Source organism: Arachis duranensis, chromosome 8 (assembly GCF_000817695.3).
Source record: "Arachis duranensis cultivar V14167 chromosome 8, aradu.V14167.gnm2.J7QH, whole genome shotgun sequence".
Classification (NCBI taxonomy): domain Eukaryota; kingdom Viridiplantae; phylum Streptophyta; class Magnoliopsida; order Fabales; family Fabaceae; genus Arachis; species Arachis duranensis.
This window is the reverse complement of record NC_029779.3, coordinates 49,249,229-49,275,874: the sequence shown is the minus strand read 5'-3', so window position 1 is coordinate 49,275,874 and position 26,646 is coordinate 49,249,229. Positions and strand designations below refer to the sequence as shown.

Sequence of the window (26,646 nt, the reverse complement as noted above, 5' to 3'; positions counted from 1 at the left end):
ATAGTGACAAAAAAAAAAAAACATTGGATAGATCTGGATTCGTCGGGAGTTCCAAAATTTCATCGAAGAAGTTGCGGCAGCCCCGTGCCTCCTTCCCTTGTTCCCTGCTGACCGCCGTCTTCCTCCTCTATCTCATCTCAATGTATGTTTTATGTTGAGAGTAGATTTGTTAGAATTATATTGTTTTTGATTTCTTATTTCTGCTTTGTTGTAGAGAATGAAGAGCGCTCCCATTCCCGAGGGGTGGCCGGAACTGCTCCGCTGTACCACCACAAAACCACCGCCTATCATTCTGGACGAGCTCATAGCGGAAATCCTGCTGAGGATTCCGGCAAGGTCTCTTGTTCGATTAAGGAACAGCGTCTGTAGTTCATGGAGAACCCTAATTTCCAGCTCCCAATTTGCCAAGGACCACCTTCGACGTTCAATGGCGGCGGATCCAGCCTTGACCCACCCATGTATTGCCTATTATAGCTCCAGGTACTCATACCCCACAATCGGAGTTTTCTCCATCCGATCTGTGTTCGAGAACCGTCCCCATGAACCCACCAAAGTAGTTGCCTATGAGGGACGATGCCACCGTCTCATCATTGGCTCTTGTAATGGATTGCTGTGCTTGCACGATAACGAGCGTGCCATGCTGTGGAACCCCTGCACCGGATTCACATCTCAGCCGCTTGAAATTGGTGGTATCTTCTACGTCTCTGGATTCGGTTATGATCATGTGAACGACAAGTATAAGCTTTTCCTCATTGAGGAAAAGAAATCTGGATCTGTCACCAGAATTTTCACATTCGGCCCAAACTCTACCTGGAGAACAATTCAGGATTTCCCATATAGACTACATGACCCCAATAACAAGGCTATTCTGATGAATACGGTAGGGCATTTTGTAAGTGGCACTGGCACCCTTAATTGGCTTCTTTGCAGCGGTCTTACTAGTTTTGTCGCAGTTCTTTCGCTTGACTTGGTGAAAGAGACTTATAGTCAGATTTGCCTTCCCAGTAGGGATTCAGATGATGATCTCAGTGTGTTTCCCGAACTGGCTACCCTGAGGGGTTGTCTTGCTGTTTGTTATGAGACTAAGAAAACTCATTGGACTCTCTGGATCATGAAGGAGTATGGACTTCCTCATTCTTGGACTAAATTGGCCATAATCCCCTGCCACCCACTACTCCTTGATCCTCCTTTAAATTCTGCATTAGAGCCTATGTACATGTTGAAAAATGATGTTCTACTGGTGAATTCTCCTAATGGCAAGTTTGTTTTATGTAACTTAAATGATGGCAGCATAAATTTTCCTAATATTGACAGCTCCGGTGATGGCATGACCAAACTCCGTCCTTTGTCTCGGTGTTCAGGCCCAAGGATCTTTCACATCTATCATGAAAGCTTAGTTTCACCCTGGCACTTTGGTCTTCCATCTTGCTCGTCTGAAATGCGGTTAGTTAAGCCCAGCCTATAATCTCTTAAGCCTATTCATTTGGTGAGGAATATCCTATACTGTCTCTTGAATCCATAACTTTATTATCATTAATGCCTTGTTTTTTCGTATTTTTTTTATAGACTCTGTCATCAATTTAATTAGAATATTAGAATATGTATTTATCATGAAATGCTATATAACAATGGAAGAGTTTTAGGTATGATATTTTAATTGTTGATCTGAATTATAAAAAAAATATATAATATATATTAATTAAAATTAACTGTTAAAACAATTGGAATACCGATATTTTCAGGTACATCTGATAACTTTCCTATAATAATAGAAAAATTACCAAAAGTATCCATAAAGTTTACGAACGTTGACAAAAGTACCCATAAACTAAGGAAATTAATGATGTACCCATGGAAGATGGGTTTTGTATGACAAAAGTATTTAAATCCTAATTTTTTTGTTAATTTTTTAATAAAATTCTCAACTTCAACTCACTTTTTCAACCTTCCATAACCCAACTTGTACCTTTAAAACCTTTGTCATGGAATCTAAAACTTCTCCTATAATAGACCAGGCCAAAATCAATGGTGGTGGTGGTGGTAGAGGACTTCGACCGATTTCTAGCAGATAAATTTAGTATGATAGCTTTTTTCCATTTTTTTCGCCAATCCCTTCACACAAAGAAAGCCCTCAAATTAAGAAAAAAAGGAAAAAACAAATGAAACGATTAAAAACTCCTCAAATTAAGAAAAAAAAAGGAAAAAACAAATGAAATGATTAAAAATGTTCCTTTATGATTCTTTCTCTGATTCTTCATCGATATTGATTGATTCTTTTGTTAATCTCGGCGTTGCGATCCTCTGTTGTGTTATTATCCAAAATTTCCACCATAAAAGATTCATTTCATCTGATGTAGGAGTAGTTTTAAAGGTGCATGTTGAGTTATGGAAGATTAAAAAAGTGAGTTGAGGTTGAGGGTGGGGATAGTTTGGGAATTTTATTAAAAAAATAAACAAAAAATTAGGATTTGGATACTTTTGTCATACGTAACACATTTTCCATGGATATATCATTAATTTCATTAGTTTATGAATACTTTTGTCAGTGTTCGTAAACTTCATAGGTACTTTTGGTAATTTTTTCTAATTTTTAATATCTAGATGTTATACTAGTAAAATATTAAAAGTAAACAAACTTTAATTTTAGTTTGACCCACAAAACTTTAATGCATGTCGAAGATTGATTTTATATATGCTTGAATTCAAAATTTTGATTCAATCCAACGACAATTAAGGAGAAAAGAGTTATTGACCCTTTTAAAAATGTTAGTAACACTAGAGAAAAAGTCCTAGCAGAGTCATCTCTCTCATTTATAGAATTATGATTTAAAAAAAAAAGAAAAAGTGTAAAAAGCAAAACCAGAGAGACAAAATTTTAATTATTAATTTAAAAAAACGGGGTTTAATTTGTAAATATTTTTAAGTGGATTAATGGTACTCTCACATAAAATGAGGAGTAAGAAATTTATGGCCTATGATTAGAGCCAAGTATTATTTACCTTAGAGAAATAGCCAACCATGTGGCATCCTAGATCATCACATTCACACAAAACATAGAACAGAAATAGGTCTACATCATAATAGAGGGTCTTTTGATCAAGAAACAACTTTGCCAAATAACACAGATTCTGGCCATAAACCTTGTTCTTCTTCCCGTCAACCTGTTTAGACATAGAACAATAATTAAAAGTAATCACATCGTTGCAAGAATTAAGGAATTGAGTTTGGATATAAAAAATATCAATCATAGTGGCCTAGGATAAAACTTACCATAAGAGGAGAAAAATGAATAGATGATGAACTTATATTAATAATAACAAAAACATTACTGTAAGTATACCTCAAACATTGACAGGGTACCACTTCTGTATATTTTATCACCAGGGGATGCTTACAATCACATTTTTTCTGGACGGAACAGGAACCAATGTTGTTACATGGGCTCAAAAAGGCATATAAATTATACATATGATATGATGCAAAGTTCTGATTCAATCAAAAACAAAGGGAAGGAAAAATTGCAATTCCTATTCGAATTGTGTTGGTTTGGTTAAATCAAAGGAACAAGTCTTCTTTTTTTTCAGAAAAAGTTTTCTAAGTCAAGTCAGATATGAAATCTTCACACAATTAGACACCAATTAATAATCACAAATTTTAAAGAAAAATTCATTGTGCTTGTTGCCAATTGCAATGTTTAGTTAAGGCAATGCATTTTCTTTTACACCCTTAATCTGCCATTGAAGTGAAGTAGTTGTTTTATTTTCTTTTCCACCCTTAAAATAAACATTGCGGTGCGAAGACGGCAGAAAATCTCCAAATACACAAAAATTGCCATAGAAAAAGCAATAAAACAAAATAACGTAAAATGAAACCTGAGTAGTTCGCAGGGACAGAGACGAAGTACACAACAATACAGAGGGACTGGGAAGTGTGGTTTGGCGGCAGAAAAAGGAGTAGTGGCGGTGCTGAGTGCAGGCAGCAACAGCGCGATGGTGTAGGCTGCAGAGATGTGACAAGAATATGAACATTAGTGGAAAAGCCCTAGCAGAGACATCTCTTTTATCTCTGAAATTATGATTAAAATGAAATTTGAATAGTTCGCAGGGGCAGAGACGAAGCACAACAACGCAAAGGGACCGGAAGTGTGGTGTGACGGCAGTAGAAGGAGTGGTGGCGGTGCTAAGTACAGGCAGCAACAACAACGGTAGTAGCTGTAGTAAGAACACGAACATTAGAGAAAAAGTTTTAGTAGAGTCATCTCTCTCATTTATGGAATTATGATTAAAAGAAAAAGAAAAAAGTGTAAAAAACAAAACCAGAGAGGCAAAATTTTAATTATTAATTTTTTTTAAAAATAAAAAAACGAAATTCAATTTGTAAATATTTTTAAGTGGGTTAATAGTACTCCCACATAAAATGAGGAGTAAGAAATCCATAGCCTAAATAATATAGTACACATACCATGTTCTGACAAAAAGTTTAAACCTTAAACAATGACCGTCACCATTATCCAGTGATATATATTAGAAACTAAGAAAAAAAATTGTAAATATATAATAGAAAATATAAATTTATTTTATTTAATATTTATTAATTCTAACAATAATTAGTAAATTAAATTTAGACTATTTTTAACTTTTTTTTTACTAAATATTTTCGATAATCTATTTACTACTTTTATTTTCCCTAACCTTTTGCATATTTCTATATGTTATTGAAATGGAAGATTCCTTTTGTAACCTTAATGGGGTCGACCATCCATGTCTTTTGCTTTTCTAGTTTTCTTTATTAAAGCAATAGTTCATAATTTTCTTTGCTTTTCTTATGGTCTTTGCTGTAACTGGCTTCCCAAAAAAAGCTATAAAACTTGACCAATGATTCTTCTTTTTCTCATCATTTCTACTTTTTACCAAGGTTCTGAAAACTGAACCAATTATCGAACCACTCTAATTACTGGTTCACTGATTCATAGGTTCAACCAGTTCAACCGTGGTTGAACCAAAAAAACTGTTTTATAATAAAATAATAAATAAAATATAAATAAACACATGAAATTTATTTGAACTATAAATTAGTCATTTTTGTGACTAACTTTTAATTTTAAAATCTTTTTGATAGATAATTTAGAAAGTACATATGTATCTAGCTTTAGGAATTATTTGATCAACACTGGACTTTACTTTGTATTACAATTTACATGTTAGAATTTAAGTAGCCTTTGTTCTATATTAAATATTTTGGATTTAGAGATTATCCTTTGATGATAATCAAGCAAGAATTGGAGTTTTAGTTGTTCCATCAACCATTACAATATTGTGTCTTCTTAACAGTGGTTGTGAATGAATTCACTGAAAATGGTTCACAGATCATAATCCACTTTTATCTGTCAAAATAAAATTGTTAGGCTTCTCAAAATGAGCATGATATCAAAAAATAATACATGGAAGGAGAATAACTTTTACAATGAATCCTAGCGTAGGAGGGTCTCACTCTAGTAGAGTATAAACAATAAAGTAACATAGTTTCATTAATTCTGAAACCTTCATTTATTCACAAGAACATAAAGAACAACTCGGTTGCTGCGATAATCAGGATGCCACAGATTTTGATCAATGCGACCAATTCTGAAATTGTTCATTGCAGCTTCTAGGAAGTACTCAAGAATGGTGGTATCTGAAACCAGTAAAGAAAAAAAGATCTCAGAACTTATAATACTTGTGAGGATTAGGGTCCAAAAATGAAGTTAAAAGAAACAAATCCTTCACCATTTCGAAGCTCGCCAGCCAAAAAGATAGTTGTATTAGGCCCAAAGAGCTGCCCTAGCGTCTCTAGCAGATTGAGTTGATAATTCATTGGTATATTGACTCAATCTTGAAACATCTTATAGCACTCTTTATCTTATATATACCAAAATGGATCTTTCTTAATCATGTCAAAAGTCAAACTATAAGAACTAATTTAAAAGAAAATAAATGACAAACTATATCAGTTCATCATGTCACAAAATCCAGTTCAGTTTAGCAGGATCAGTTCAGAGTTCATCATGTCACAAAATCAAAGAGCTACTCAATCAAACTCATCAGGAGACAAAGACATGCAACAGTTATTCAATGATTCAATCAAACAATCACAACACCACCCGAGATGAAAAAAAGTAGATGAAAAAAAGTTAAAAAAAGCTCCCAAGATTAATACTTGGGTGTATTATTGACCTATGTTGCCTACTGGAGAAAGAACTTCTTGCCTTTTAGCAGAGAGCTTGGCCAAAGTGGTTATGTGAATGGCTCCAATGACAGCTATAGAGTAACAAATCCATTTTTAGCAATAATTTCAACAACACAAAATCAATTATTTGATTTCCATTCACAATTTCACATTCAGAAATTAAAAAAAGCAGCAACAGAGTATCAAATCCATTTTTAGCAATAATTTCAACAACACAAAATCAATTATTTGATTTTCCTTCACAATTTCACATTCAGAAATTAAAAAAAAAACAGCAACAGAGTAACAAAAATCAATTATTAATTACAAAAAAAAAATTAATACCTAGGCTAGAAGCTGGATCCTGGAAGGCTGGAACAGGGCAGAGCTGGCGAGGGTGTGGAAGTGGCTGGGGACAGTGGCTAGGAAGACAGTGGCCGACGTGGTGGTGTGGAACAGAGCTGGCACTGGCGAGAAGTGCCTGTGCGACGGAGGCAATAGGCGAGACCGGCGACGGTAGCTTCGATTTTCGAAGCTCAAACGGCGGTGGCTGGACGGACGTTGCGCCGTTGCCTTCGAAGCTCGAAGTTGGGACGGCGGCGGTGGCTGGACGGACATGCGCCGGCGGCTTCGATGAGGTTGAGACGAATTGGGGCTACAGTCTGGACTCTGGACGGCTGCTTCGCGTTGTGGAGGCTGGAGACTAAAAGGAAGAGGGGTTAGGGAACTTAGGTAGTGTTTGGTGGAGAAACAGAGACAAAAAACTGAGACTGAGAGACAGAGACTAAGAGACAGAGATTGAAATAAATTTCAGTATTCTGTTTGGTGTAAAATGGGAGACAGAAATTGAAACAAGAATGAAACTCTAATTTAATTTGCACAAAGGATAAAATTGAAATTAATTAATTGAAATGAGGGTATTTTAGGTTTAAAATGTTATTAAAGTTTTAGTCTCCATCTCTAAAAATTTTAGTCCCCTGTGTCCCTACTTTTTGGAGGTACTGAAATACTGAAATTTTGGAGACAGAGACAGAAATTTTAATACCAGTATCTGAACCAACAAACATGATACTGAGTCTCAGTCTTTTAGTCTCTGTCTCAGTACCTCAAAACAAACGCTACCTTAGGGTTGCCATCCCTGCACAACAAAACGCAGCATTTTTGTTAAGATTCAAAAATCGGCCGGGTCACGGTTCGGTTCGACTGACCAGTTTTTGGCCGGTTCAACGATCCAATGGCGGTTTTCAAATGTGCCTGTTTTGCCTTCTATCCGAACCGTAATTGATAGTGGTTCGCGGTTCGACTGTCCGGTTCAAACCGATTTTCAGAACATTGCTTTTTAGTTTTTACTATCCTTATGTTTCATTAATATTATTTTAATTAATATATTTTGGATCAACTATACTCTTTTTATTGTCAACGAATTATAATTCAAATCACATAGTCTTTCCATATTCACCTAGAGATGGCGGGTTCGAATTTCACTTTTAACTTTAGAAAAAAATATATTCTTTTTACTACTCATGATAAATATTACTTAACAAAATTAAGTATTGTTTTATCAATAATGACAAACAACCATCTTAAAGTAAGACATTTTACCAAGAAAGGAAAAACAAATTGAACATTGTTAATAGAATTCATGGCAACTCATGAAGTATAGAAACAATGCAAGCAATACAAATCATTAAATTAATCTATCTAAATAAAATATCACAATAGGCAAAAGGGAAGAGAACAAGTAATTAATAATTTTGCATTATCCTATTTTTGTTTCTTTTAGTACTAAATGAAGTATACAAATTTTTAAAATATACTAAAAATCAATCACTAAATCAGCAACTATATTTATGTATTAGTTCACACATTTCTCCAACTAATAATCAATCATTAAAATTAATTCTGCAAAAGGGAAACAATCAAACTTGTATATAGTAATATAATAAAAAACGTCCCTAACTTTATAATTCGAAGACAAATAATTCTCTGACTAATTAAAAATATAAAAATATTTTTTATTTTCTAAATACGAGACATTTAATTGCAACAATTGTTTTCAATCCCATATTGTGCTTTCCAATGAACAAATATGAAGGCATCATGCTATGTATTAGGATATTGGGAAAAACATTTCATAATAATAATAATAAAATAATAATAACAATAACAATAATAATAATAATAATTTTGTCTTGTTCTAAACTTTGGCTTGATGATAATTTTAAGAACGTGTTTAACATATTATAAGTTTATAACAATGTCAAGTCCATTAGAGACACATATATAGTGCCTATAGATATAGTGACTATCCTAATTTTAAAGTTTTAGCAACATTTTTTAAAGTGTTGCTAAAGCAAAAGAACATTTTTTATTATTTAATATTATTTTTTATTTTGAAAAATAAAAATAATTAAGTGTTACTAAAATTTTGAAAAAATTAACTTTAATTTTAACAATATTTTTTAAATATTAACTAAAGAAGCATCATTCTCAATCTAAAACAGTAGTAGTAGTAGACTAGTAGTAACCAAGGTTTTGAAAACTGAACCGATCATCGAACCGTTCTAGCTACTGGTTCACTGGTTCATAAGTTCAACCGATTCGACCGTAGTTGAACAGAAAAAACCGTTTTATAAAAAAATAATAAATAAACACACAAAAATATAATTATAGAATAATATAATCTTTTAAATATTATCCAAATTAAAAGTATTACATCAATCACAATATTATAATCTTATCTAAATACAAACACAAAAGTCAAATAACAAAAAAAATAAATAATCAATCACAAACCATTCAATTATTCACCATCTTCATATTACAAGTCAAATTACTGCATAGAGAAAACTAACATTTTGAGGTATTTAATTTGATCATTGCCAGTCTTCTGTTGTGTCATGAGTGTTGTTCATTTAGCAAAAGAGAGTATGTAAAGGTAGAATTGGGTGAATTAGAGAGATGGTGTATTGAGGCCACTGATGAGGTGAGCACCAATCAACCATTTGAGACCATTCCTTTTATTCCATATTTATATCATAACCTGAATCTGTCATGCCCAGTATGTTGGCTCAGCCTGGGAGGAACTGAAACATATTGAGCAAGCTGTAGGATTCCTAGTAAAAGTCAATTTACAGAATCTTGAATTCATATTCAAACAAACAAACGAAAAGAAAGTCAATATTGCTCATCTTCCATTCAATTCTTAATCTCAGGTATTGCATTAGAAACCCAAAAAAACATTTAATGAAGTAACAAAGGAGCTCTGCCCAGTAAGTGTCCTAGGTAAATTGATATACCTCAATTCCATTCTCTTTCTAATAACAAGAAGTCAAGAACAATTAATTAAGATCAACATCATGAACAATTTAGCAAATTAAGACCAACAACATGAATAATTTATCAAATCAACATTAATAACATGAACAATTTATCAAATCAAGAACAGCAAACCATAACAAGAACAATTTATAAAATTAACAAATGATCAAAAGGTCAAGAACAACATAACAACCTAACAACCTAAAATTTAAAGGTTAAGAACAGCACTAAAACATTAATTTATCAAATTAACAAGTTAATAAGATCAATTAGAACTGAAAATCAAAATAACAAGAACAACTAAAGCTTTAAAATATAGCAAACCAACAAGAAAACAAGAACTGGAACAACATACTAATCATTAAAAACAAAGCTGGAGCGCGGGGGAACAGAGCTTCTCGTTATGGGTTTTCTTAACATTCCACAAACTCATCTAAGAAAAACATAATATCTAAGGAAGCATATCTAAGACAGCTTCTCGTTCCTTCCTTGTGGACACCTGCATCAAGCCTAGAACTAAGTAATTGATGTGAAGAAATTGAATTACCTTTGTTCGTATTACTAATAGTGTTCAGTATTACAATGAATAACCTTTTCTCTAGTTCCTTCCCTGTGTACACCTATATCAAAATAAAAAATAACAAACCACAAATACAATTTATCAAATTAATAAGTTATTAAAATATCAAAACCAGCACAATCTAACAATCACAGTTTACAAAATCAAGAACAGCCCCTAGAACAACAATTTATCAAAGTAACAAATTAGAAAGATGAGCATAACAAAATAAGTTAATATAGCAATCCAACAACCAAATAAGAACTAAAACTGCAACCTACTAATTAAAAGAACCCCTAACTAAACCAAGATCTGCAACGTTCATCCAGTCATTGTTCTGCACATTATCCCCAATTTAACCAAATGCCCAACTAAGTGATTAAGCATAAAAAAAAAAAACTAAGCAAGATCTTGAATGAATAAACTAAATCATACTAATCTTACCAAGCAAAGGAGGAAAGGGACATCTCTGAATCTGAACAACAAATGAACAAAAAAAAGGCAAGAAAACAACCACGACGTGCGACGGACGACGGGCTACCAGGAGAATATACAGGCGGAGGCACCGATTGTTTAGCGCTGAGTCGAGCCTTGCGGCGGTGGGGGAGACTGTAACCTAGGGTTGAGAGTTGAGAGAGGAAGGATTGAGGAAGTGAGGATTGGGGGAATGGCTTGGGGGAAACTTCACCGGTTCACGGTTCGACCAGCCAGTTCGAACCGGTTTTCAGAACCTTGGTAGTAACACACAACAAAAGGTGAGAGTCAATGTCAGCAATGCATCATTTTATTTACTATTCTTAGATGATTTACACCAGACAAAAAAGAAAGAAATTGACTAGGTTTATTTACCCAAGAGCTAAGAATTGACACTTCTATGTTTCATGTGTGAGTGACACATGAAGGTCCCCTACCATGCCCTCATTTTCAAAAAGACAAGTGCATATATAAAATAAAAAGTGCTAGTCTACTTCAGTTCAATTCAAATGTTTCAGCTTTTAACCCTAAAAGTTGTTCCTCTCAAATCTCAATAACAAAAAATTACTAATTCAAGCAAATTTTATGTGTATATCTTTAGAGTTTAATTTTAATGCACATACAGTGTAAAGCATTTTATACAGTCGTACAATTACATTCGTTCTTTTGTATGACCATTCGCGCGATTAATGTGAAAGGTAATTACTTTTACTGATGTGGCATTATGTAATTGGATGCACGTGTAAAACTACTTTACACTGACAGTGCATCAAAATTAAATTCGTATCTTTGATGCTACCGTGCAAATATTTTAATAATTAATAACAAAACACCAAATGTGTAGGTATCCCTATGAGATCTTGGGGTGAGAATCTTACTAACCTTCCTTCAAAATCACACTACTTCAGGAAACACATAATAGGCTTCAACTCCCTAGTTTTCTAGGACTTCACCAAACAACTCTTTTTCTCTCTCTCATTACAGAAACATTGAGAGCTTGACATCAAGGAAGCATTGGTTTCTGAACGATGGACCACATAAGAAAGCAGGGTAACTCATGAAAGACAAACAAAAACTATTAAGAATTTAAATGTAGCATGAAATGCGGAATAAGCAAGATGGGTCAGTTAAACCCAGTAATGAGTATAGATTACTCAAACATGGACAAGTTCCAAAAGGGTCAGTTAAGAATTGTAAGAATGCAGTTGCTGGATCCTACTTCATGTGCAACCGTAACATCGTTTTTCGTTTAGAACTTCAAAACCATGGCATGTAGAAAGAGGCTAGTGATGCCGATAGGCTCAACGAGTGCTTACAGAAGTTCTTATAGATCGTTGATCAAAGGAGTCCTCGCAACAGTAGTGAGGACTCTGAGAAGGGTGTAGCTTTTGCCCAACCATGGTTTGCAGCTTTCTAAACGGAAAATCGAACATGGTATTACTTATCAAATATGAACTTTGGAACGCATTGAGCATGGTCATATTACAGATGAGTTGATGTAACAGTCACCATGTTCTGCAACAGCATTGTCTATAAATTCAACAAGATCTTCCGGTGTGTAGAACTGAGATGAAGTGTGTGCTTTCAAAACAGTGAGATCCGCTATTTCACCAGCCGAAGCACTCTCGAAATCAAAGGACAAATGAGACTCTTCATGTATCATTGCATATGTTCTTCCTATATCCATGCACAATTTGCAAAACCTAGGATCTTCAAGTGTTTCTATAATGTCCACAGCGCGATCCTGATTTCCTTTTAGAGCATGCCTGTCTTTCATCTCCGATGCAACCTTCCTTATGGATCCAAGATTCATCAATAAATGCTGAGCTATTGTTGATGAGATTTGAGTGATATTTCCGTGTCTTCCATTTATATAACAAAGCAAGACAATGTTGGCCAAGGTGAAGCGTGGTATGAAAGTAAAGAAGTCATAAAAATTCATCCCTGTTTCAAATAATAATAACAACACCACTAGTACTATTAATCATAAAATATATGTCCCTTTATCCGTGATTTTGGTATTAGGATAAAAGTTCATCCCTGTTTCAAATATATGTCACTGTTTCTGCTTTCATGTTCAGTGATTTTGGTATTAGGATTTTGTTAAGAAAACATGATTATATTCTTTTTGCATTTTTCTTCACAAACTTTGAAAATTGAAAAAACTGGAAAAAAAAAGCTACAAAGAAACCATAATATGCTTCAAAACTCCATCTTACAGAAGCTAGCTATATCGCTGCCTCTACCATCTAATGCAATCGACATCTTTTTAAACAGGGGAGTAAACAATGTGAGCTAAGTGATCCCAACAGAAGCATTACTTTATTTGGTCCATAAAAGATTCCAACTTCAAAGGGATTGTAGGAAACGATTTCAAAAGCAAGAGGGTATAAGTGTATAGCATCGATAAACATAAGAAGCTAGGACATACCAAATTTTGAACTTGATGGTACCATCCACTGGGAACAAATATAATTTCACCTGCTTCTTGCATGCATTCTAACCAGATAGCCTGCATACATGGGCAAATTGCTGAAGGCTAATGCAGAAGTTTCTCGGAATAAATAGGATTTATGACAAGATGGAGAGCTAAAATTTACCTTTTTGAAACCAGGAAATTTTGAGTCAGACACTTCATCAAAGATATTATATACACAATTTTTCATATTCCTAAATAAAAGTTGAAAGCAACTTAGCTGTGACAACTATGTACAAAACAATTCATAAAGTATTTTGAAACAACAACCAAGCGTTGTCTCATTGGGATCAATGTCTTCTGAAACAACATCATTAGTTTGTATTTGGCAAAAGAAATGCATTCATACCTGTCAAATACAAGATGATGTTGGGAAGGATCTAGAAAAAGCCATCTCTTTTTTCCGCAAACATTTGCCGACCAGCTATATGACCGGAAAACATCGGCATGAAGAGGAGTCCAAGATCCTGCGAGAAGAATAAAAAGCTAGAGGTTAATAGTGGTAAGATTAGTACATAATCATCTGACATTAGTTGCTACTAGACCAATCAAACCTTTAACTCCCATGTATACAAAACGATAGTCAGAGCAACATATTTCGTTATTTTCTTGGTATTTGTCAGAATCAGTATGCATTCTGTAGTTGTCAAGATACAGGTTAAGCCAATCATCACAAAAGAATATTGGAGTTTTATAAGCTACATATTCTGGATACTCCTGCGAGAAAGAGAAAAGACGAAACCAGTGAGGATAATGTCATCTGCAAAAGCAAGAATATCTAACACATAAAAGCTCTGAGCCTCTGAATCTGATGTAAGGAGAGGATTCTCCATGCCAATAAGACAAATAGTCACCTGTTAACTTCTGTTTGTTCTTGCTAATGGTGTGTGTTTATTATATAAAGAAGCTACTAGGTCACAGAACACAGATTCGCAACTTGATATATAGGAAGGTTGCACTATAAATAAATAGTAAAACAAACAGCCAAAAACTTTATTGACTACAATTCAAGGAAAGCAACGGTGAAAATCCTATTTAATTGCACCAGAGCCTTAATGAAAAGACACAAAGTGAATGAGAATGATAAACACTCAATTTTTGTAATACAAAATGCACAACGAACCCTGCTGAAAGGCTTCCTTAGTTCATTCACTAATCAGAGTCTCATATTGATATATGAAGGATGCCATGTTTGAGAATGAGACAACATAAAATACTAACTTTTATGGAGAGTTTGGTGTCCCCTTAAAAATAGGGTGAGATAAAAAGACTGAAGCATATATTTCTGAATTCCAATTCAGGTTATTATACAAAGTTTATCTCTCAATTTTTGAAGAGGGACCAAAACCCACACGGTGAAACGTCAATGATGACATGCATATCAGAAACATAGACTAGGCTCCAGCTCCATAGGGCATACCTTTACAAAATGCCAATCCTTCAAATACGGTACAGAGTGACTATTGCTACATTGGACTGCAGAACCTTCAACATCTTGAAGGCAACGTCCTATAAACTCCGAAACAAGCATCTCCTCCCTTTTCTGATCGGTGAACTCTCTTGTGTCACAATCTGCAACCTTCCCTTTGACAAGCACAAACAAATTGACTCATTATTGCTATTCACCAACCCTTTTTTTTCCACTTTAAGGAATCCAATTCAGACCATTTGATTATAATCATCCATAATAACTAATCAATAATCAACCATATCTAAGAAACCAAATCTCAAACAACAAAACAAAGCACAAAAGATTATATAGCCATTCACCATTTTTACTTTTAGGAATCAAATTCATTCCATTTTTATTACAATCATCCTTTATCCTTACTATATTACATCCAACAAAAACTCAAATTCCCAAAAAACACAAAAAAGAAAGCACAACATTACATATTCCAAAGTACCAACACAAACTCCTCTTGCTACCCAATTACAATCAACTAATCATTTAATAACCAAGGTAATCAAATTCAAGAGTTCACCTAAACTCCACAAACTTAGATAAAACTTGAATCAACTTTAAAGTTAAAAATAAATAAAATTGGGCACCTAATATTAGCTCAAGGGTTTGAATTTGATAACATTGCACTGAACAAGAGAAGCAATGGATAATGTACCTGAACTTTGGAATCTCCAAAATTTGTGGAGAAAAATTGAAAATTGGGGTGGCCAAGAGGGGTGACCCAATCAACTGAAGCTCTCCAATTGTGATGTTCCGAGAATCCATTGAGCAACAAAGGTTGGTTTTTTTTGCATGAATCTCTCCACAAATTCACTGTAACTCAAATTCTTCCAATTCATCTTCTCAATCTCACCCTTTTTTATGTTCATCTTCCCTTTCAAACAATTCAATTCACACAATCAAATATCAATTTCAGAACCTTATTTTTATTTTTAGGTCAATTTTCGGAGAAGAAGATGATTTTTTTTAGTCTGGTGTCAGAAAATTGGGCCCTGAAAATTTATAAACAGGCCTAGCCTGATAAGAAGATTAAGAATCTTGGTAAAAATCAAAAGTAATGAGATCTTAGGGAAAATTATATTATATTTTATGTAAAGTTAATTTTAATAGAGAAAAATAAGTTATAAGTTAATTTAGAAAGAAAATTTTTAAATCCTTAATGTCAAAGATATTCAATATTTTTTGTTAAAGACTTTTGATTTTTATAAGGAAGAAATTGTAATATTTAAAATATATTAAAATTCAGTTAATATAATTAGAATTTGTTAGTCATTTTCGAAAAATATTATTTTTAAATGATTTTTTTAAAGATTTTTTATAAAAATTAAAGTAATTTTATGTTTAGATATTTTATGTAAAAAAAATTTATCTATCAATTGTGTTTAAGTAAAATAAGATAAAAATATTTTTTTGTTCATTTATGATGTGAAAAACATCTTATTTTTTAAAAATTGTTTTAAAAATAATATAAAATATAGTTTTTCAAAAAAGATGTTTTTTAATTTTTTTAATATTTTATTTTTATTATTAAAAATTTATCAAAAATATTAAAAAAATAAAAAAGATCTTTTTTCATTAAAAAAGTATTTCTTTTATTAATTTGAAATTTTAATTTAAATTATGATCTATTTGATTGATTTAAATTTGAAAAATAAAAATAATTGTTTGTTAATTGTTAAGAGAGATTGATGGGATAGTCGGAGAGAATTGAAACGTTATCTGTCACGTGAGAGATAACTATTTCAATTCTCTCCCCACTATCCCATCCATCTTTTTGAGTACTAATTGATCAAACATATTCATTCTAATATCTTCTACCAACCTTTTTATGTACTAATTACATGCTAAAATTTTGGATTATTGATAATATTAATATTTTTTTATTATTTTCAAATTTTTTTAAAAGAATACATATATTTCGTTTACCGTATAAACGAGATATTTATGTCGTTTACAGTGTGTTGAGTTAAGAAATTAATTAAATTAATTAATGATGATAAATATTATTTTATTAGGCAAAATAAATAATTAGTGTTGATTATTTATGATTAATTGTTGTAGGCCAAAACTCATTATTGCAGCAGCCCAAGTGGATTAATTGTTGCAGGCCAAATCCTACTGTAATGTCAGAGATTTAGGTTAAATCATGAAGTGTAAAGATTTCTAAAAGTTAAGAATTTAATAGAATTTCGATTCTGCTTACAATTTTCAAGATGAGTTTTAAGCTATACTCTTAAAAACAAGCGTAATTACCCGTGCCATGCACGTGATAAGATTGAATTTATAATTTTAAATTTTTTTAAAATTAATTTGAAGTATAATAATTTGATTAATAAAAAAGTAATATGTTATATATTGTTTGTTTTTTTTAATCTAGTGTTAATTAGATTAACTCTAAAATAGTTATTAATCGGTTTTAATAATTTACTTTTTTCAATAAATCAGACATATATACTGAATGTGATCATAAATAATATAGTAATAGTTAAATTCACCAACAAATATATTGGCTATTATATCACATATATTAATTATTTTTTGTTATAAATATTTCGTTATATATATGATTATTTTTTATTCTACAATCGTGCAATAATTTTTTATTTTTTATATCCATATATATTTCTCAATCTCGACCCCATTCATACGCATATTAACAGGTTTTTTTTTTCTAATAGTGAAGTTTTAATTTTTTATTTTCCTTTTTTTAACGTATCTTTACTTTTTTTAAATAGTGATATTTTAATATTTCTTTTTTTAATACATTTTTTTAGTAATTACATTACTAATCTGAAATATAAAATGAGAAAAAAAATGTGATACATATATCCAAGAAAAAAAATAAACTTAAAAATCAGAAAAAAAAATTATATTAAAAAATATAAAAATAATATATCCAAAAAGATTAGTCATAATATATAAATTAAATCAACAATTTAAATTTCTCTAAAACTAATTTAATTAAATATCAATATTAGAAATAAATTACTTAAATAATGTTTAATCTATTCTAGTCCTTAGACATGTATAGATTAGAGTCATTCTTGTAACGACAACCAACTGAAACAACATCGTAAATTCGAACATTTAAAAAATATATGTATTTCCCATAAATATATTAGAAAATAATAATTTTGTAACAAAATAATCATTAAATTTGAATTGCAATTAATTAATTGATAGAAATTATAACAAATTGTATGATATTTAAATAATTAACTAAATCAAATTAGTTGATATAATTAATTTATTATAATAAATTTAATTTAATATATGATAATTATATGATAATGGCACCGGTCGTGATAATCATGATAATAATATTTGATTCAAATCATAAAATATGATCAAATCTTATGATATTAATATCGCACATTGATTTTAAATATTTTTAGTCATTTTTATTATATTAATTTTAAAAATATTAATATAATTCGGTAACAATTATAATTCAAATTATTGCATATGAAGTCACGTGAATTATTATTATTATAATTGATATAATTGCTATATATACTCTCAATCCTATGGATTATATCAATTATATTCAAATTATTAGTCAATCATTTTAATGAAAATTCTTACTATAATTAGGTTATTCTTATGTTATTATCTTGTATTAATCGTTGTAATTAAATCAATAGAAATATTTATTTGGTATGTATGTTATCTATATTAATTATATGCTAATATTTTTAAAAATGAATTAAAAAAGAGATATATAAATACATATAATATTATTGCTATATAAAAAAATAGATATAAATATATATAGAATGTATTATAAAAAAAATAAAGCCTATATATAGAAATAATGAAAAACTCAAGTAATTATTTATTAGTTTTTATGGTTTCTATCATGCTTAATGAAAATTGAACGATCTAAAAAGTAAATAAAAAGATTGCATGCATGCGTATATTAATATAGGAAGATTATATATTCAGAAACATTTTTTTATTATATCACTTATTTACTCACCACCTTAAAATCTTAAAAAATATACAATTATATTATCATTCAAAACACAAATTCTTCCTTTATTTTTATGAGATGGGATCATCCCACACCAAACACGATAAAATTGCCGGATATTAGTTGTGCTGCCAAACTACGTGGTACATCATGCCCTTCACTTTTGGTCATGATATATATGCAAATTGTGTTCGAAACGGCGTGGAAGGAGGGCAGCGACGCGTCGCCGTGGCTGGGAGGTTCAAAAAAAGGAGTAGGTGAAAAGGGTGAAAAATAATTCTAAATTAGAGTAAGGGTTATCGTCTTATTTCTGTTGTTTTAATTTGGTGGGCTTTGGAATCAGCCCAACAAAAATTGGCTGAACCTCTTGATTATCTAGTAGGATTGTAAATTTTTTTATGAATTACATCACAAAATCTGTCCCTTCGAGTACATTTGATAAAATTAGAACCATATAGAGAAGATTAGCATAGTCCCTGCGCAAGGATGACATCACAAAATCTAATGCCTCTTCCAATGATCCTCCCGCAAAGTAGAGAGAGATGCTTGGCAAGAGCCAATTTGACCCATCAACTTAATGGTTTTAATAGAGAAATTTCTCTTCCAGAGATGTGCGTGTCTCGGAGGAATCATTGGAAGTGGCGTTAGAGTGTCTCCATTAAAGTCAGTAAAATCTATAGATCCATTAATAGCATGGTTGAAACTCTTATCAAATATTCTACGTACTTGAGGAGGGACCATTCACCATTGAAAGAGGCTGTAAAATTTGGGAGTGGATCCGTAAAGAAAAAATTGGATGGTGTCAATTATGATCTCTCACTTTTTATCGTTTTTCCTTTTATATTTAAATTTGGTCTCACTTATAAAATTAATAACAAGAGATCACACTTCATTTTCTCAAGTGTTAAAAAAACAAAAAAGAATTCATTTTTATAAAAAAAATTTTAAAAGACAACATTTTGAATGAAAGACTTGATGAATTCAAATAAGAATTACATCCAAACTTCTTAGATATAGTTAAATCAGTCACAATGTTAGTATTAATATATAAATCAACTTGCATAATCACCATCATACTAGACGAACTAAGAAACATTCTGCCTGTCGAGATTAAAAGTCAAAACACAACTTAATCGGCACTGGATTCGATGGTCTCAGAATGTTTGGACCATTAAATGATCCCATAACAAAATATATTTTTTAAATTTTTTTAACAACGGTTAAATAGTTTTTTTCTAATTTTAATACAAATTAACTTCATATATTTTATTTAATTATAAAAACTTTTTATTTTGTAAATTATTATTTTATCATTCATCTATTATGTTTATTAACAATCAAAATAAAAAACAATAACGAATTAGAACTTCCATTGATCATAATAAATTTTTTTGTCATTCCAATCGATTAAAAGTTTATATGTGATCCGTGACGTTCGTCTAGGCTGTGAAATCGTGATTATTTGAAAATCAATCGATTGGATTATCAAAACAATCGATTGAATTTCAGGTTTCCCATAACTCAATCGATTGGACTACAGGTTATCACAAAACAATCGATTGAAAATTGCAAGGCAGCATAGTTTTCACAAAAATCAATCTATTGATCATATTACCCAATCAATTAAACGATGACTAAAATGTTGATTTTTTAAAATTCAATCGAGTTCTTATACTACCCAATCGATTGAATGCTCCAAAACAACTTGAGGTCTCACAATTCAATCGATTGGTTATGTTACCCAATCGATTGAATTGTGTATTACACCGTTTTCAATTTTCTTATCGTTTTTATAAATTATTATCTTATTATTCATCTATCTTAACTTTAAAATTCTATTTTTAATTTTTAAAACTTTATTTTAATTTAGATACTCTAATATTATTTTTTCTTTAATATTAATATTATAAATTGGTGAATAATCTATCACCAATTATTCAATTCCACCATTGGAATCTTGTATCAATCTCTTTATATCATGAGAGAGTGGTGCAGGCTTATGACTCAATGCCTGGGTAGTTATAATGTCTCTTGACTTACCTTTTTTGAAATCATATATTGGCTAGTAATGAATGTTCTTATTTTTTTTTACAGAAAATTCGTTGCTTGAAATGTTCCTCCTTTTTGAGAAATTCATATCAAACACCCCTAACTGAAAATACCAGTGGTGCAGGGAATATCAGCGGTGCAGGAAATAATCAATATTCCCCTGTTTTAACTGCGTTTTATGTATGCTCAAATATTTTGTATTGAAATCCAATTATCCTTATGTGCTCTTCATTGTGCAGAATGGCGAATTACCGTATGATGCTGGTGTCATTTCCGGAGCTGTGAAACATATGTTCGTTATATTGGAGGCTGAGGGTGCAGAGTACAACATGAAAGTAATATTATCAGAGTTACAATGAGAAAATAACGGATCGTGTGCGTCGTGAGAAAACTGTAAAATGTGAAGATGATAAGTCTAAAAGTCCTATTGCTCTAATGGAGGATTGGAAAGGGGGCATCCATTGTTAATCTAGGAAGAATTGATTAAAAATTTGTAATATATATACTTCATATATGTCTTAGTAATATATGAACAGATTTTTAAAATGCTTTGATATATATTGCATGGTGTTTTTTTTAGTCAAGATTCAATAAAGAGGTCAAATCTCGAACAAATGAAAAGAACAAAATAAAATGCAAACAAATAAAAAGATATGGAATTTTTTTTGCATAAATTAATTATATAAAATAAAATATAATTAACAAGACATAAAATTTATATGGCATTGTTGTTGAAATAATAAATGAAAATGACATTACTTCATCATAAAAATATGAGTTTTTTAAACTAAAATTTTTCTATAGTGCATAGAAATAGACAAAAATTGTAAAAGCTTTCAATCGATTGGATAACACAACCAATCGATTGAATTGGACAAATCCATACTGTTTTGAAGCTTTCAATCGATTGGGTAACACAACCAATCGATTGAATTGGGCAAATCTATATTGTTTTGATGATTGGGTAACACAACTATTGAATTGTGAGACCTCAGGTTGTTTTGAAGCATTCAATCGATTGGGTAGTATAAGCAATCGATTGAATTTTAAAAAATTCACATTTTAGTCATCGTTTAATCGATTGGGTAATATGACCAATTGATTGATTTTTGTAAAAAATCATGCTGCCTTGCAATTTTCAATCGATTGTTTGTGATAACCTGTAGTCCAATCGATTGAGTTATAGGAAACATGAAATTCAATCGTATTGTTTTGATAATTCAATCGATTGATTTTCAAATAAACACGATTTCACCGTGTTGGACGAATGTCACAGATCAAATATAAACTTTTAATCGATTGTAATGACCAAAAAGTTTATTATGATCAATAAAAGATCTAATTTATTATTGTTTTTTATTTTGATTGTTAATAAACATAATAGTGAATGATAAAATAATAATTTATAAAATAAAAAATAATTTTTATAATTAAATAAAATATATAGGATTAATTTGTAATTAAAATTAGAAAAAGATTATTTAACCGTTATTTAAAAAAACTTAAAAAAATATGTTTTATTATGGGACCATTTAATGGTCCAAACATTTTGAGACCACCGAATCCTTAACCTAAACCAACTTAGATAGTGATGATTAAGTGACTGATATTTTTTACAAAATAGCATAGGATTAAAAAATATTACAAATTGCATACAATATGCTAGAAGTGCTTACAATTTAGCAGTCAAATAAGAGTCACAAAATTTGATAAAGTTAAAAATAGTCAACAATAGTAGCTAAATATATATTATATTCATAAGTCTTGATCAACTCTCCATATGAATAAAAATGTATTGAGTTGTTAAAGATTCTCTTCTCCTTGTGTGTATTGGTGAGTTAGAACAATGATAAATATGATATATTATTTATATAAATGAGTGATGCTAGGACTAATTAATTATAGATATTATATTCATGAGTCATCAAATTTATCAATAGCCGCTAAATGTAAATTATATTCACGAGTCATTAAACTTATCAAAACAATTTGTGTAACAAGTTGAAATTTTTACAAATTTTATCATCTCCATTACAACTCATGCTTATTTATAGCCAATAATAACCTTTTTTTAGCAATTAAGTATGTCTTTAGGTATATAAAAGCTTAAATTCCATGTATTTAATCAATTCTCTATATGAATAAAAATGTATTGAATTATTAAAGTTTTTTTTCTTTTTATGTATGTATTGGTGAACTAGAGAGATGATAAATATGATATGTTATTTATGTGAATGAGTGATGCTAGAACTAATTAATTATAGATATTATACTTATACATAATTTTAACAAAAATGATTATGATCATAATTGATTGAATAACAAATGATAAACGTAAAAACCTAAACTTACTCCAAAACCTAACCAAATAAACTCAAATCTTGAATTATAACAAACTTATTATATATCATTAACAAAAGAAAAAGTCTAGCAGGCCAACAATTTTTGTGTTTTTTGATTAGCACTTAACTATCAAAAGAAAAGTGAGTAACTATTGAATGTAATCTCACACCATTAAAAATATTATTAATGGCCAATTGATGGTTACAAAATACTAAAATTGCTGACTCCTAACATTACTCTTAACAAAACATAACATGTCATATTATTCAAAGGAAATTGGTTCTATTTTTTTTTAAATTTTTTTTATAAAATATAATATCTTACCATACACTCTTTAAAAAGAATAAAAAAAATATGTAAAAAAATTAAATAATAAGAGATCATATTTTATAAAAAATTAAAAAAATGGAAAAAATCTATTTATTTATTCGACGACCAGAATTCTAAAATCTAATCCGTAATCAAATTTCTGACAACGGGAAGAACGAAAGAGTACAAAATGAACCAAAACCCCATAATCAATAAACATGCCCTTCGTTCTGTTTCTCATCTATTAGATTATTAGTTTATTACAGTCGCTCTATGATAAATGTATTGTACTATATATACATATGATAGAACAAAAAAATGACAATAATAGATAAAGAAAATAATAGAACAAGTATATAATATGGGTGACCAAAAAGAAATATGGTAAACAAGGAAGATAATTGATATGAAGAATATTTGGTGCTTCTCTAATCTCCACCCAAATGCTAATCACAACTTGGAAGAACCACTTGTTAGAGCAAGATCAACCAATTGTCTTCTCAAAATTTTACCAGCCGGAGATTTTGGTATAGAGTTAATAAAAGAAACACGTCGTATCTTCTTGTATGGTGAAACCTATATAAATAACAATATTTAAAAGGATCATTCATTCAAATTTGTCTTATTTTCATGACAAAACGTTTATGAAGCATGTATATATTTACCTGCTTTGCCACAAACTCCATGACCTCAGCTGCATTGATGCTGCTTCCTGGCTTTCTTACAACAAATGCCATTGGAATTTGCCCTGCTTCTTCATCAGGATACCTGTCCTCAAAAGACAAGAAACCTTCTTGTAAGAACAATTCATGCATATCATTAAGCTAAGCATAGACAATTAGTTGAGTTGCCATATCCACAAGTCAGACATATAAATAGTGACTGATTTGGTAGTTGATTTTTAGTATGCATATATCATTTTTGTAGGAAAATTTTAGACCTCAAATGTTCTTTTGAAATCAGAGGATTGATACATACGGTACTACAGCAGCATCAGCAATTTCAGGATTGTTATGAAGTATATTTTCCAATTCAGCAGGGGGGACCTGCATTTTCATTTGAGAAATCAATTCAGTATATATAAATAATGAGAAAGTATAGGGAAAAAGGGTGAATTTCTTATTCAACAATGGAAAAATAACACTAAAATAGATAACCTGATAAGCTTTGTATTTGATCAATTCCTTGAGTCTATCCACAATGTAGAGAAAACCATCAGAATCAAAATAACAAAGATCCCCAGTCTTCAACCATCCCTCTGAATCTAATGTTTGAGCAGTGGCATCTTCATCTCCCACATAACCTTTCATGATTGTTGGTCCGCGCAACCATAGCTCTCCTCGGCAGCCTGGAGGCAACGATTCGCCGGTGATAGGATCAACTATCTTAGCCTCCATTTGCTCAGCTAATCGACCAACAGAACCATGTCGTTTCGCCTCATCAGGTCCTATCATCCTTGCTGCTCCTCCTGAACTTTCAGTTAGACCATACCCCTACATGATAAAAAATAAATAGATAAAAAAGAATGAATCAACGGTGAAAATTATCACGTGGATTTTTCAATTGGCAGAATCTATTCCCAGTAACTAACACTAAATCAAAACTGTAATCAACAAGAAATGAAAAAAAAAAAAGATATATATATTTTTTTAAGTATATCCAGGTAAATGGAATACTACAAGGAAGACCATGACAACAAATGTTACTAAAGTCATTGCTTTTTTTTTTTAATTTTATTTATGGAACAAAAGTCAATGATTAATGCTAAACAATGATAACCCCCTTTAATTAAAATATTTGTTCCATTAAGTTGGCGTGTTATACTCAACTTGAAAAAGCAAGTATAGTGCAATAATGAAAGTACGAAATTGTGACACATCTTTAAGCATGCTTATTACTATATTAGTACCTTTTAACAGGAGTAAAAGCTCCGTTAGAGAAGCATACATATATTCTAATTAGAGTCAAGTAAGCTTGTTAATAATTTGATAAGGCTTATGAGTTTGTAAACTAAGCTTGAGTCTAAATTTGAGCTTATATATTAAATGAATCGAGTCTGAACTTAGATAAACTCAGCATATTAACTCGCAATATATATATAAAAGTTATTATGATTATTTCTATTAATATATATTATGTATTTTATATTATATTTTATAATTATAATATATAATTATGATACAAGACATAAATGATTATTAAGAGATAGACAATATAAATAATTGATACCTTAATAATAAACTATAATTTATTTTATTATTTATATAGATTTGTAGGTTATATTCATATTATTTGAGTCAACTCGTAAAATTGAGTTGGCTCATAAATTTTTTGGTGAATCGGTCTTAAATTTTATAAATAGTTTTGATTATTAATAAGTTAGATTGTGAGTCGAGCTCAATTTTTGTAAATCAAACTTGAATTTGAAATAATTTGACTTACTTTCAATCCTAATTCTAACAATCGACGGTCCAAAAATAATTGAAAATAGAAGAACAAAGACTAAATAAATAAAGTATTAAAAAATTTTTTAAATATATCTAGACTATTAATATTTCAATAATTTTAATCGTTAATTTTAATTAATATATATTTTTTATAATTAAAATTAACGTTTAGAATTATTAAAACATCGATGTGTCTGATACACTTAAATTTAAATTCTTCGGTAAGTATTAATATACCTAAAATTATAAAAAAGGCAGGCACTTGATAAACTAATGCTGACCATATTTATACGAGCATGCAGCTAATATGTGTGTAAGAAGTTTGATGCTTTCTTGGAACTTTAAAATTTTTAGTAATAGAAAAATAATAAAATTTAATTTAATATATTATAATAGACTATTAAAATAACACACATACACATTCACGTATATTTGTAATTTTTATCATAAAATATTATGTACAAATATATATCTCTAAATGATTTTTAAAATTGTTGAAAGCAAAGAGTGATTTCATGGATAAAAAATTAAATTCAATTAAGAAGTTAATTTTTTCAATAAATATTAACTATTTTTTAATTTTAAATCTAAATAAAAAATTTTAAATCATAAACTTTAATTTGTATATCTTAAATTTTTTAAAAAAATAATTTTACAATAAAAGATTAACTAATAATAACTACTTAATTCTCTATAGTTTTTCTATTTCTTTTTATAATACTTCTAAAATATATTCTTAAAACTGCATGTTAACCATACCCTTAAAGTAATCAACTTACACAACTTTGCATCACTTTTCGGTGGAAAGTAGTAGAGTTTTTGCTTTTTGGATCCTATTAGGCTATTATAATTAAGAAACTGTTTAAGTTATCTAAAGCATATACACTTTACGTCTGTACCGGAAAGTAATCCATCTTAAGTACTTTTTCTAATCAACTCTTATACTGATTAGTAATACCTTAAAAAATATAAAAAAGTAAATAAATTAAAATGTATGATCATACTTGCATGCTAATTTGTTGATAT

The 26,646-nt window shown here is 30.3% G+C and overlaps 4 protein-coding genes and 1 non-coding gene across 5 annotated transcripts in view; 2 read left to right on the top strand and 3 right to left on the bottom strand.

The window, feature by feature from the left end:
* Positions 1-6: 6 nt before the first annotated feature.
* LOC107463506 (F-box/kelch-repeat protein At3g23880-like) lies at positions 7-1,649 on the top strand. Its single transcript, XM_016082305.3, has 2 exons — positions 7-142; positions 215-1,649. Exon 2 carries the CDS (start codon positions 218-220, stop codon positions 1,463-1,465), a length of 1,248 nt encoding a protein of 415 aa, XP_015937791.1. The 5' UTR covers positions 7-142; positions 215-217; the 3' UTR covers positions 1,466-1,649.
* A 1,137-nt stretch (positions 1,650-2,786) lies between these two features.
* Positions 2,787-4,303, bottom strand: LOC127741164 (uncharacterized). Its single transcript, XM_052253049.1, has 3 exons — positions 3,873-4,303; positions 3,341-3,408; positions 2,787-3,161 (listed from the first exon to the last, which is right to left on the bottom strand). Exons 1-3 carry the CDS (start codon positions 4,230-4,232, stop codon positions 3,071-3,073), a joined length of 519 nt encoding a protein of 172 aa, XP_052109009.1. The 5' UTR covers positions 4,233-4,303; the 3' UTR covers positions 2,787-3,070.
* Positions 4,304-8,932: 4,629 nt separating this feature from the next.
* Positions 8,933-15,538, bottom strand: LOC107463569 (arginine-specific demethylase JMJ20-like). Its single transcript, XM_021130002.2, is given in 9 exon segments — positions 8,933-9,290; positions 10,073-10,145; positions 12,990-13,070; positions 13,159-13,228; positions 13,384-13,501; positions 13,589-13,751; positions 14,455-14,613; positions 15,155-15,289; positions 15,291-15,538. Coding segments are annotated over 9 exon segments (927 nt in total). The 5' UTR covers positions 15,369-15,538; the 3' UTR covers positions 8,933-9,240.
* Positions 15,539-18,891: 3,353 nt separating this feature from the next.
* LOC127741316 (U6 spliceosomal RNA) lies at positions 18,892-18,993 on the top strand. The gene has a single exon (XR_008002270.1). It is a non-coding gene; the product is annotated as a U6 spliceosomal RNA (small nuclear RNA).
* A 4,371-nt stretch (positions 18,994-23,364) lies between these two features.
* Positions 23,365-26,646, bottom strand: part of LOC107463606 (4-coumarate--CoA ligase-like 9) — a 5,980-nt gene continuing 2,698 nt past the window's right edge. Inside the window, exons 2-5 of the mRNA XM_016082430.3 lie at positions 24,331-24,666; positions 24,152-24,219; positions 23,839-23,941; positions 23,365-23,749 (exon numbers count right to left, since the gene is read on the bottom strand). Coding sequence (XP_015937916.1) covers positions 23,624-23,749; positions 23,839-23,941; positions 24,152-24,219; positions 24,331-24,666 — 633 coding nt within the window. The 3' untranslated portion in view covers positions 23,365-23,623. The remainder of the gene's footprint in view (positions 23,750-23,838; positions 23,942-24,151; positions 24,220-24,330; positions 24,667-26,646) is intronic.